Source organism: Acomys russatus, chromosome 18 (assembly GCF_903995435.1).
Source record: "Acomys russatus chromosome 18, mAcoRus1.1, whole genome shotgun sequence".
In the NCBI taxonomy this organism is placed as follows: domain Eukaryota; kingdom Metazoa; phylum Chordata; class Mammalia; order Rodentia; family Muridae; genus Acomys; species Acomys russatus.
Genome location: NC_067154.1, coordinates 58615829 through 58629672, shown reverse-complemented (window position 1 = coordinate 58629672; position 13844 = coordinate 58615829). Strand labels below are relative to the sequence as shown.

General features: G+C 44.3%; 1 protein-coding gene across 1 annotated transcript in view; it reads right to left on the bottom strand.

Annotated features, from left to right (window-relative positions):
- The window catches only part of Cldn10 (claudin 10), an 83332-nt gene extending 78447 nt beyond the window's left edge, over positions 1 to 4885 (bottom strand). Inside the window, exon 1 of the mRNA XM_051160968.1 lies at positions 4421 to 4885. Within this exon, the coding sequence (XP_051016925.1) occupies positions 4421 to 4634 (214 nt within the window). The 5' untranslated portion in view covers positions 4635 to 4885. The remainder of the gene's footprint in view (positions 1 to 4420) is intronic.
- Positions 4886 to 13844: the final 8959 nt, after the last annotated feature.

Genomic DNA, 13844 nt, shown 5'->3' with positions numbered 1-13844 from the left:
AGGACTCCCTGGTGATTAGTAAAATCAGGAAATGCACACATCTCTTACATAAAAGGGCACAGTATTTGCATATGACAAAGACATAGCTTCCTGTTGGTTTCTGGTAAACTGTAGCTGACAATGAATGCACCACACAATAGGACTGCCTCGCAAACACCTGTTATGGTGAAATTTTAGCAGATATTGATTGGGAGGAGGGAGGAAAGTTTACATGTTTGATACAGGCATTTCTTTTCTAAGGAAATTGTGATCATCTGGGTGTGGAGGTGCACACATGAGGCAGAGGCAGGTGAGCTTTGTGAATTTGAGGCCAGTCTGGTCTGCGTTGCGAGTTCTAGGACAGCCGGAGTCACATAGAGGGACCCTGTCTCAAAAACCAAACAAAACTAAATAAAAATTTTTGATCAAAGCTTGATTGAACCCATGAATGTGGAACAAGTAACTTCTTCCTTCCTCGTCGGCGATGTTTCCTGTCCTGCCTCAGAAACATCCATCACTATGAACACTGATGTGAGAGAAAAAAACACAAGATACAACGCACGGCTTATGGTGGACTTGTGTCTGAAGACGACAAATTAATTAGTTATTGAATTTGAAGCAGGAAGCTTTTTTTTCAGGCCACAGGAGAATTAAATGGCAGGTGTCTCTGGAGCTTTCCAGAAGAAATACATTTCAGGACTGTTGTTGGAAATGACCCACATTCTTTATGATAACTATGCGCGGTCCACATCCGAAGGGCAGACACATCTGTCAAGCTATGGGTTTTCGCATCAAATCCTCACAGGGTGGGAATGGCGACAGAGTTAAACAGTTCCCTCTAACACTGCACTCCAATTTTTATACTGAATCTCTACTATATAGAACCACTATCCACCTCAGTGGTCCCTGAATATGCTGGCTAAGACCAGATAGAATTGTTATTAATGTAAAGCACTCCTTTGATCACCATGGCTGAGCTGGAGCATCCCGCCTACAAGAAGGCATGGTGGGTAAGGAAGACACACAGCCATCAAGCGAGGAAACACAGGCAGCCTCTCAAGCATTTTTCCTGTTGTATTTTGTTTCAGAGGCAGATGAACTAGGTTAAAGCTGAGAAAGATTGTCTCAGGTTGTCAAAATAAGGTTAAACAAGTTTTCTATTCAAAATTCTACGACCGCTTCCCTTCCGTGCTGTCATCTTATCTCAGCCAATAGTTCTTGTGGCTGCTGGCAGGGTGGGTTTTTTTTTTTTTTTTTTTTTTTTTTTTTTTTTTTTTTTGTCTGTTTTGTTTTTGTTTTTGTTTTTTCCTGCTTCCCACCATTTGCAAAGGGAAACAGGCAGCTCTGGTAGCCTTGGCCTTGATGTCCCTAGGAAATTTAAATCTCCTTTGGAAATAGGAATCAATCCTGAGATCTGGGAATGCACATATCTCCCTATGTAAAAGGACATCATATTTGCATATGGACGTGTGTGCATCTTCCTGTGAACTTCAAAACTACTGTAGGTGATAATCCTCATGTTGAAAACAGTTTTTGCAATAACTGAATATTTATGTATTTAGTGTTCATGCATGCAGAGTGTGTGGATCCTATCTACCCTCATTCCTTCCTCTCCAACTCCTCCCCTATCTGTACCCTTCCCAACTTTATAAGGGCACATGGCCTCTCTCTCCCTCTCTCTCTTTAAATCTAGCACTCACTGAGTCCCTTTATTGCTACCCAAATGTTCATGGGTATGAGTCCATCTGCTGGGACACGGGCAGCCTCTCGGGCCTGCATCCCTGAAGAAAATAGCAGTTCCTCAGATAATGGGGGAGGGGTCACAAGTCCTTTGCCATCCATACTGGGACTTGGACTGGCTTGGTCTTGTGCATGTAGTCCCAGCTGTTGTGCATTCACGTGTGCACTGAGCTAGCATATCCAACAACTACTGTTTCAACACAGACATCCATTCCTCGGGCCCTTCAAATCTTTCATCTCCCTCTTCTGCAATGACCCCTGAGCCTTTAGGTAGAGCAGCTGTGATTCTGAGGTCCTGTTTGGAGCTGAGCTCTTAACAGCCCCCTGTTCTCTCTAGACTGACCTGTGCTTGGTCTCTGAATCAATCACGTAACCTGTAAAAAAGAGCTTCTCTGATGAGATTTGAGAGATGCACTAGGCCATGGGTAAAAAGAACTGAATTTTTGAGACATTGCCTCACTCTTTAACCTAAGATGACCTCAAAGGCATGCCAATCCTTCTGTCTCTGCCTCCTGGAGTACTGAGATTATAGGCCAGCATACTCGACTACCTTGTGTGTTTTGACAGAAACACTGCAAGCCAAGAGTTTTCAAACTACCTCTTCTTATGCAAAGGATATACAGCCTTTTTAGAATATATTATTTTCATTATCGAGAAGATCAATTAAAAGAGAAACGTAGGGGCCAGTGAGAAGCCTTGGCACATAACATTGTTTGCTGTAGAAGTCTGACAACCTAAGTTCAGTCCCTAAGACCAAGGTAAAGGAGGAAGGAGTGAAGTGCCTCCATAAAGATTTCTGTGACCTCCACACATTTGCTTTGGCATGTGTATACCTACACACACACACACACACACACACACACACACACACACACACACACACACACTGTAAATACACATAATAATAATAATGATGATGATGATGCTTCACATTTTTAAAAATTAAGTTTTAAGGGTAGATTGTTATTTAGACCCCTGTAGCCCTGTTTAGTAATAACATTCCTAGCTGTGTATTTTCTAAGCTACATTGGGAAGTAACCGTTGAAGTCAATGGAAATCTGTCATGGTTCTTTAAGCCACCTGGGGCCAAGACTGAGCATGTATTTTTCTCAACAACTAGGTTTCATTGAGGGATACAGAATAAGGCACAATAGTAAGAAGTATTTGTTTAAAATATATGTCCAGCTAAGAACAAAGGAACAGACCCACCCACATCCTGCTCAAGGTAGCGATGGGCTAAGATGAGAAAAAGAGGTAGAGGCATATAGAGCAATTGTGCCTACGTACTCTTCTTTTCCTTCAGTTTTTCTCCCTGTTCCAGGGGAAGTTTTCTTTTCTTTTTTTTATTATTAATTCATTCATTTTACATCTCAATTGTTATCCCATCCCTTGTATCCTCCCATTCCTTCCTCCCTCCTATTTTCTCTTACTCCCTTCCCCTATGACTGTGACTGAGGGGGACTTCCTCCCCCTGTATATGCTCATAGGGTATCAAGGCTCTTCTTGGTAGCCTGCTATCCTTCCTCTGAGTGCCCCCAGGCCTCCCCATCCAGGGGACATAGTCAAATATGGGGCACCAGAGTTCATGTGAAAGTCAGTCTCCAGGGGAAGTTTTCTATAGAGGAAATAATAACGTTGGAATCTCAAAAGGAACATGGAGCCGATGAGAGAGACAACGCAATTCCTCTAACAGATTCTAGGAAAGCAGTGCTGCCTGAGGGCTTGCCTGGGCGAGCCACACTTGGGCACACCCGTAGCCCGTTACAGGTTATCTGCTGGCTGTTCTGAAGTAGTTCTCCTTCGTACTCACCAGAGACTAATGATGTGCAGACCTGACATAAGTAAAATATTATGCTTTACTAACTTCTAGTTAAATTTTTATTTACTTACTTTCTTACTGAGACCAAGGTACAGTTTTGCCTTGTACCTTGTAGGAAGTCTGTAGCTTAACAAGACTTGGGCAGAGCTTGAAACTCAACCAACCTACATCGTGCGGAGCGTTTGCAGCAGTGTGTGCTCTTCAGCAAGGGAAGGCAGGTAGCGCTTACTAAGAAGTTATTAAGCAAATTACAGTTGTTTCGCTGGAGGCCTCTAAAGTGTGCAAATGTCTTTAAAAACAACAAAGCAGTCCTCTTTAAGACCCAGAATTTGGAAGAGGAAAGATTACACACATGTGAGAAACAGACAGAAAGAAAGAACCGAAGGGGACTTGCACGGCACTCACTTCCTTTCAATTAACGAATGGCATTTGTGGCCTTGTTATTTTATCACTAAACATGGTTCTAAAGAAGAAAACATGGTAACTTCTCTGACATTTGAATTATTTCCTTCATTCAGTGTTTTTCTTCAGGAGAGAGATTCTAAGCCAATGAAAGTTCACAGGGTAGAACACCCGTGAGGATTTCTCTCACGCGCTCACTCATCGATGATTAAAACCAGGTCTTAAGCCAACACAGTTGTTCCCACCCTTTGCGTTGGAGTCTGTTCCTGGAATCAACCAGGTCTACAAGACCCCCAAGGTCTTTCTTAATTTTCCTTTGACCAAATCAACAACTTAATTCTTCTAGCCAATAGAGACCCCATCCACCAGAGGTGAAGTGCGGCAGAGAGCAGGCAGCCAGCTGCCAACAGCTTGGTGACACAGCCCAGGAAGGGGAAGGCAACATTTCACCCCAGCTTCAAGCGTGACTTTGATACTTACCTTCTACTTTGAAGATAGTGAAATGCGGCCGGCAGTGGAAGGAGCCCAAGGCATTGCCTGCGCAGTTCATCCACAGACCCTGGTAAACCCAGGTGGCGGTTATCACAGAAGACGCCCGGGTGGTCACTCTCCACTCATTGGACGTGGTAGCTGCAACAAGAGCACCAAACCCACCAACACCGCACATCAGAGCTGAGATCTGTGCCCAGGACATGTCGCTCAGCCTGGCCTGGTGTCACAGTCCAGACAGAATGCTTTGGTGGCCTAGGCATGCAGCCGCTGGACAAAACTCCCACAAATGTTACAGCCAGCCCATGAGGGTAGGTGACAATACTTCATACTCCAATGGCTTGAAGTTCAGGAATTTAGGATAAAGTGTAACGCACTAACGGCATCTTAGAGATAGCCTAGAATAATCTTTCTAACTCCTTGCTGAGATACCAAAGTTTTGCAGATGAATTTTCAAGGTTTTGGTACTGCAGATATTTTTTTTGTTAGCACCATAGTTAATGCTTAATTCTCTGTTAGCTTGACGGTTAGCGAACCATGCAATGATCAGACATTACAAAGGGCAGATTTATACAGTAACACTTAAAGGCTCTTATTTGACCAGTTTCTTTAAGTTGACATGTCTTTGAAGGTTTCCATGAATGAGGTCATGCTGTACAGATTCTCCTGTAACCCTTTTTATGAGATCTATCTGTGGCCATGAGTGTAGCTGTCACTCAGCCAATAGCTGGATACAGTAGTTCAGCCACGTTGAGATGAATACGGCTCCTAGAACATCTGGCCAAGCTCAAACACTACTTTGCGTTTTCAAAACCTTGTGCAGCCGAGTGAGGCTCCCCAGGGTGTAGCTTAGAAGATGACGTGGCAGTGTGTTAGGGACACATCTTCATAGATGACTCTTAATTAATTTCCTGTATAAATCCAGCACACATCAGCCATCACAATGAGCAATTCCTCTCCTGATTCCTAATGCTTGGCGTTGTGGGGCTGACAGAGCTTGAAAACTGTAGCCAACTTGATGAAGATTTAAAAGATTATCTCATACAGCAGTAATCGCGGGCTGGGGCATCTGTTTTGTGTGACTGCTAATTAACTGTGGTTTTTTTGTTTGTTTGTCGTAAAATGTGACATTTTTGCTAGTTAATCTGTTGCATTGTTTTGAGTTGTTCAATTGGTTTTTAATTCTATAAATTTGGGATAATAATCTTTTAACGGTATGCTATAAATTTCTTCCCTGTTTATGAGTTATCTTTAGGGGGTCATTTTAGAAAGTCTTTACTTTTAAAATCTCTCGGTCTGTCTGTCTGTCTGTCGGTCTGTCTGTCTGTCTGTCGTCTGTCTCCATGTGTGAGCATGTATGCACTCACACTTGTGTGTATGTGATGTGTGTGCAAGTGTGTGTGCGTGTGTTTGTGTGTGAGAGTGAGGGCACATGTGCGCTGCATGTAGAGGTCAGAGGTCAGCTATAGTGCTGACCACCTGTCTTTTCCACCTGTGGGTCTGCTGCTGCTTTGCCACAGAGCTCCCCAGATTAGCTTGCCTGTGAGCTCACGGGGATTCTCTGCCTTGTGAATTGCCATGCATTTTATACCCTGACAATGAAAAGGGAATTCTACCAGGTTTTATCAAGCAACCCCTTCTGTCACTGTATATTTGCAACATTTCCTCCGTCATATCTGGTTCCAGTATTTGTACAGCCTGGTCTTACATTCATCCTCCTCATCTCTGGTCATTCCATACCATTCAATACACCTCCTTAAGTGCCCACATTTTATAAATATATTTAAGAGATTTTGGTGTATATCTTACCTTGCCTTTTTTTCAAGTGTTTTTTGCTATTCTTTCTTTATTTAAAATGGATGTATCAAGTTATGCATGTATACTCGCATACTGGAATACTTATTGATAATTTTCTTTCTTGCATCTATTCATCAGTTTGAAGTAAACACTATAAAACTGGATCTCTTTTTTCATAAACAATATCGATAATACATGTGTTCATGTACTTAATCCATCTTTTTTCTTTAAAGATGTGTTCTTGTTTATTTATTTGTGTGTGTATTTGTACATGTTGGTGTACGTGTGTTCATATCATTTCCTGAGGACAGAGGGCAGAGACAACTTTCTGGAAGTCAGTTCTCTTCTTCTACCATGTTTCTGAGGCAGAGTTCCTCTTGTTTCTCTTGCTTTGTTGATGACAGAAGCTCATTTTACCTTATTATTTTATTTGTGTGTATGTATAGGTGTGTTTATACATGTGTGTATGTGTGTGCATATGTATGTGTATCTGTGTGCATGTGTATTTCTGTATGAATACGTGTGTATGGCTGTGTGTGTGCGCCTGTGTGTCTACATGTGTCTCTGTGTGTATTGTATGTCTGTATGTATATGTGTGTGTACCTATGTGTACATGTGTTACAGTTACTTTACCAGGATGGCCTAATAATGTTTATTATCAGGCCTATTTTATAACCTGCTAGCAATCAATCAAGACACAGACACCTGTTATATTTTAAAATAGCCTTAGTTAACCTGGGGCAGGGCAGACATCCATCCTGTAAACCACCTCCCATAGAGGGGCAGGTATGGGATCCCTGTCCCAATCCCATGCCATCTGCTTCTAATAATTTCTGTCAAGCTACCTCCCATCCATAATCCCAAATACTTGCTAATTATCATCATCTGGGCCAACTCTCCCTCCATACCCGCCATGTGCTTCTCCTCCACCTAACCCATGGCGCCGCCTTCTTCTCCTCTCCTCTCCTCTGGTCTCTTCTCCTTCCAAGATTCTTTCTGTCTCCAGAAGCCCTGGAACGTTAGCCACGCCCATCTCATTTGCCCTGCCCAGGTGTGATGACCTTTTATTGGTCAAACAGGCAAGGTACAGGTGGGGCAGAGACAGCAAGCAGTAATTAGCATCAAAATACATCGGGTCAAATTCCAACATGTATGTGTGTATGCTTATGTGTCTACATATGTATGTATGTGCCTATGTGTGTCTGTATATATACATATGTGTACCTGTGTGTATATGTGTGTGTCTGTGTATTTATATGTGTATGTGTGCATGTGTGTGCATGCTCAGTTGTTAGTGTGTTCTCACAGGTACATGCCATAGCATGTATGTAGTAGTCAGAGGACCACTCTTAGGAACTGGTACTCTCTTGCCACTAAGTGGGAACTAGGGACCCAGATAGATAATGAGGCCCAGGTGTGGATGCTGGGCTTCTGCCTGAGTCATCTTGCCAGCCTTATTTCTTATGGGGTTTTTTTGGGGGGTGTTGTTGTTTGTGGTGCTGTTTGGTTGGTTTTTGGTTTTTTGAGACAGGATTTCTCTGTGTAGCCCTGGATGTTCTGGAACTCACTCTGTAGACCAGGCTGGTCTTGAACTCACAGAGATCCGTCTGCCTCTACTCCTGAGTGCTGGGATTAAAGGCGTGCACCACCACAGCCTGGCTATTATGATTTTTAGAATTGGTGATTTTCCCCAATATTCCATTTGAATTAATCAGTAATTACATTTTACTTGAGTGGTGTAATGGTGAGAAATCTCAATGTGTTTAGCTTAATATATATAATTAATTTATGTCATCATTATCTTTTTGAAAATTAAAAGAGCCTTAAAAGGTTTAAATATTGATAACACTTCTAGCATACATTATTTCTTGATTTTTTTTCTTATTTGACTTTTAACCCAGGAATTGGAGTTTTAGCCTCACAAATGTCAACCCACAATGTTTCCTGCTGTGGTTGTTTACTTTTTTCTTCCTTAATCTCCCCCTACCCACACACTGTGGTTTTGTTTTCCTTCTTCCTAAAGCCCACTCCTTTAGTGAGGAGCCATTGATTTTATGGCTTTAGTTTCTGTCATATAATACCTTTATTATTTGCTTATTTTGTGGATAACTTTCCTGAGTATGAACAAAAAAATCCTCTTTCTATCCAAATTCTATTTAGGCTCCTCCGAGCTCTTTTTCAAAGACACAGCACCTTTGAACTCTCATATTTACCTCTACCCTGTCCAATTTTAGCATGTATCATTTAAGTCAGATTACCCAGAATTCCCTGTCCTTTATACCTAATCACTTGTATTATCTGTGTGACTTCTTTATCCTGACTGTGTGGTCACCCTGGACTGTGTTTAGCAAAAGCCTTATGTGAGTGGTCATCAGCTGGACTCTCCTCTGAGGGTGAGCCTTCGGTGTCAGCACGACTGGATTCGAGACACCCTGGGAGACACACTTCCGGGAAATACACTTCTGGGTGACACACTTCCGGGTGAGCACATCAGGGAGGATGTTTCCAGGAAGCACTAGCTGAGAAGGAAGACCAACCCACAGGGAATGGAAGGAGAAAGCCAGAAGAGTGCCAGCACAGGAGCTGAGCCCCAGCCCCTCTCTCACCACCATGCTTTCCCACTGTGAAGACCTTAACCCTCAAGCTGCTCATCATACTGAAATTCTCCTTCTGAACTTTTAAGAAGCTTTGTCATGTATTTTCTCAATTTCCCCTCTTGTAATCCCATTCACTGACCTTCTCCTTGCTTTCTGGCTGTACAGTCCCACATGTCAATGCTACATTCATCTTTGACCGTGATCTCTCCCCTGCTTCAAAATCCCATTGTGGGGTACCTATGCCTATTGCAATAACCCTACCCTGTCCTTCAACAACGCCCTTTGTCACTTTTGACAAGTGCCATGGAGCCACACTGTCCTTCATTGGTATTCAGCTCTGAGTGGACGGGTATTTTGATTGAGTACTTTAACGATTTAACCCTATTTTCTTTTGTTTTCATCCTTGCTTTTGAGAAGTCAGCATCAGGTTGGTCATCACTTTATTCATCTGTTTCTTCTTTATCTAGTTATAAGCATCTTTTACCAGGGCTGGAGAGATGGCTCAGTGGTCTGAGCAACAGCTTGGTGGTTAAGAGCACAGGCTGTTCCCAGGCCTGCGTTCAGTTCCCACCACACACATGATAGCCCACAGCCATGTAGCTCCAGCTCCAGGGAATCTGATGCCCTCCTTTGGTCTGTACAGATACTGCTTGCATGTGGTGTATAGACAATACATGAAGGCAATGCACCAATATATATCAAATAAAAATATAAATATAGATATAAGTGAGATAATCTTTTTGCCTTTGCTCTTGGTTGTCTTACTTTTCTTTTCCACCTTCCTTTAAAAATTCTTATTATTTTCTGAAATACTTGTAATTCCTGACCCAGCCCCCTTCTAATGCTAGGAAATTCTTCAATTAGAGTTTTTTTTTTTTGCTATTTAAAATCTGGGGGCTTTGGGTATAGTTCAAGTACTTGTCTAGTTTGAGTGCGATTTTCAAAAGGAGGGTGAAGTGTTGATTTCACATTTCTTAGAGCTGGCAAGATGCAAGGAAAAGAAACTGCAGGTTAAGTCTTCCTGAGCTCTGAGATTAGGGAGAGATAAACAGTGAAGAAAGGGAGCACAAAGTGAGGGGGCAGATGGGGCCCCCAGGCCTGACTTTTAATATAAGAGAGAGGAAAAATCTATGATTCGGTGTATAGATGGGGACCTTAGTAATGGCTTAGTGCAATAAGCAGGTAACCATGAACTATGCTCCTGTAGGCATCCAGGACCAACTGACCATTGGTGCAGACAACTGTGGGCCTGTTGAGATGCGGTCCAAGTGAAGGCACCCTGCAGAATCGTGGAAAGGCACTTCCAGCAGTTACAGGGCCATCGGTGAGAATCCCAGAATGCCATGATTCGATGTACTGATTTCATCTCCTATGACCCTGGTGACTCAGTGGCAGGTGGGTGTCTAATATACTTTATGCCAGAACGGGGAGTGACCAACTGCGGTAATGGAAACGCTAAAGTTGAGTAACTCTAAAATAAACTTTAACAATCAAGTCCTGTGGTTCTGCTGCCTCCTGGCGACAGAAGTTAAAGGGTGTTTTTCCAAATCTGTTTTGTTCCGAGAAATGGTCTTGCTATATAGCCCAGGCTGGCTTTGAACTCATGATCAAAGCTGAGCTGTTGCTGGAGTAGCGGCATTTGACCACATACTTTATATTTAGCGGAGCTTTTGAGTCAGGACCATAAAACTCAGTTTTCTCTACCTTGTGACTAATGTGGTGCTGGTCCTAGCCTGCCTCCGTTGGGATTCTCAGATGTCCTTTTACCCTTCTCTGGTCCAAGGCTGAGACAGGAATTTTCCTCCCATTCCTCTGAAGAACAGGGGTGCCAACGGTGCTGGAGATGGCCAAGCATCACTTGGAGTGTTCCCTGTTGTGATCTTCGCTCTGGGATGCAACGCGGTCTATGCAGTCTTGCTCCAGCCTTGCACAGCCCAGATGCCGCAGCTGTAGGAACCCTCAGTGCCTCGGGGTGAGCAGGAGCCCCTAGGGCTGTGTTGGCTTCTGGCTGGCAGCTTTGGCTAGGCTGGCTGGCATCTGCCTGTGAGCCAGTCCCCCACCCCACCCCGTGCTGGGGTTTTGCACACATTCAGCTTTTACCTGGATACCCAGGACTCAAACTCTGGTCCTCATGCACACATGGCAGGCACTTCCCCAGGCACTGGACGCTCGTTTCTTACGTGAAGATTCAGACATTAGAATCTGAGAGATAAAGCCAAAAAATGCCAAGTGGGTAAAACTCCAAATGTTTGGGCCCAAGGTGCTTTCTTTGTTTACCTCTTACTGGTGTGTGTGTGTGTGTGTGTGTGTGTGTGTGTGTGTGTGTGTGTGCACGCGCGCGCGCACACACACACAATTACTTCTTTAGTAATATTCAGCCAGACATTGTTAACCATCTCAGTGTGAAAATTATAAGAGATCACGTTTTAAATGTATTTTTGATGCCCTATCCAGTTTCCTGAAACTCAGAAGGTAATTGTGGGGCAATCAACTGGTACTTAATCACAGAAAATAATAATAATAATAAAAAATAATAAAAGGGGACACAATTAAGCACAGGAAGAACATTACATTTTAATGTTTAAATTACAGCACACAGCACTTTGAGTTTGCAGTGTGGGCGGGAGGGTACTGCAGTTTAATTACAGGCTTCCTCTGAAGGGCAGAGAAATCGGTGAGCTTTTCTGGGTTAGCGCATTTCATTGTATCAAACAAAGAAATAATGATTGTCTGAGGTGGTGGATATGCCAATTACCCTAATGTAAGTTTCCACATCAATACGCCCCGTAAGTACATGCAATTGGTCTGTGATCGTTACAAATAAAAAGAAGCACCAGGTGGGGTGGCACACACCTCCAATACTAGCAAGTAGAAGACAGGTGGAAGGGTCGGGGGTTCAAGGTCGTCCTCAGCTTTCGAGCAAGCTTTAGGCCAGCCTGGCCTTCAGGACGCTGACACAGAAGCTCGCTCTGTATAGCCAACAGTGGACCGGGGCCCATGGTGAGAACTGCAAGTTGCTCTGGTATGTTACACTGAGAACAGATTTAAAGGGTTAAAAGGAGTGTTAAAGCTAAGCTAGTGATTCTGGGTGCACTGGGGATAGCAAAGAAACCAAGACCACCAAGCCAAAGAGATAAGAGGGCGATGTCTCTGGCCCTTCCCCACAGCCCTTGAGCGTACAAACATACATTCGTAAGTCCGTAAGGCTCTACCCTCCTTTTATATTCCTGCTCCTAGCGCAGGTAGTTGTGATGACCGAGTGAAGATAGCTTCGAAGAAATCCTTTGCCTACCTGAGGAAACAGACCCCAGACCATGCCACAGACAAAGAGTTAACCAACGAAAAACTGAAGCTACTTCTCAGTAGCTGTGGACAGAAAGCAAACTTAGTTAATTAGTAGTAATCGAGACACTCGCGGGGTCAGAGGCTGGCGAGGCATGAACAGCGAGTAGACAGTCAGAGTCAATAGCTAACAAAGCTAGTCAGCGGAGGGGGCGGGGCCTCAGCCACCCCCTGGGTGGGCAGCGCGTGGGCAGAGTGTGGTCATTTCCCTGGGTGGGCCCTCTGGTGGCTTGACCCATTACAGCCCAGGGAAAGAACCAGAGTCACAGCCTCCCCTCAGCCTGCCTAGTTTCTGCCGCAGCAGCTGCTCTAGACAAGGATTTCAGAGGCTTCCCCTCTACCGGAAGCCCTTGCCAGCCTCAGAAGCTTCTCAGCAGACTGCCCTGCATTGCGGAGCCTTCCTACAGGCAGACAAGTGGCTGCCACCTTACAAACAAGCACCACGGGTCACAGCTGCAGCAAGTTTCATGTTTCAGCCCTGTAATCAGCACACGCTGCCTCCTGCCACACTGCCCAGGGCCAGTTCTTGGCCTGGGAGGAGAGGGCAGCTCAAAGCCAGGTAAGCCGTCACATTCCCAGCAATGCTCAGAAGTGAGCAGTAGGGGGCAGGCTCCAGGTTTCCCTGCCTGGCCCAGTACTCAGAAAGTCCCTCTCCAGACCCACACTTTCCTGTCACTCAACATCACTGCATTGCCCTTCCTAGCCCTGTAGGCCCCTCCTTCCCTCCCTCCCTGCCTCCCTCCCTTCCTTTCTTTTTTCCTTCCATCCCTCCCTCCCTCTTACTGGACCCCTTTTCCTCCTTTTTCGTCTCACTCCTGGTGTAGCAGCAGACATTAGGTCATCATAGGCTTGATGCTGTGTCCTCTATATACAGGAAGCTGCTCTCTGCTTTGTTTCCTTTCAGGCCCTCCACAGCCCCGTGCTCACTGCCTGCCCTCCACAGCAAGCACAGATTCTATTGACCTTCGCGCTGTGTGCCCATTACTTTTCTTTCTGTGGCAAGAAGCAGCTTAAAGGAAGGATTTATTTGACTCCCCCTTTGAGTGGATACTGTGTAAAATTAACTTATTTTCCTATTTCATTTGTCTCAGAAGCTTACTGGCCTCAACCTAGTCCTCAAAGCTTCTAGCCTCTGGACAATCTACCTCAGGCCTAGAATGTTTTCAGCCTCTGAAACTTACTGCCTAATGAGTTCACCCTTACTTGTTCTTTCTGAGCTCTGGGCTGCCTGGTTCAACTCAGCTGTTCTGGCTCAAACTCTTCTCCCAGCTGACTTATTTAATCTGGCTTCTCTTTCTGCCTGGAATTGCTCTGCTTGGCCTCAAACAAACTCAGCATCTGCTCTAATCTTCTGGCTTCTTCTCATTTTCTGGCTCATTCCATCTTCACCTGAGTTCTCTCTCTGTAACCCATCCCTCTATTACTGTCCTGGTTAATAACTGCCTCCTCTCTCTGTAAAACTGCCTCTTAAGTAGCTTCCCTTTCCTTTCTCTTCTCATGAGGGTAGGGTGTATCCTATTCTGTCAAATCATATGTGATTTGACCTTTTCTGACACTCAATTAGACATCGCTTTCAAATATGGGTCTACACCAGGCTGGCCTTGAACTCAGGTCTGTTTGCCTCTGTCTCCTGGATTAAAGGCCTATTTGTATTCCAGCTGGATCACACAGACCTAGAA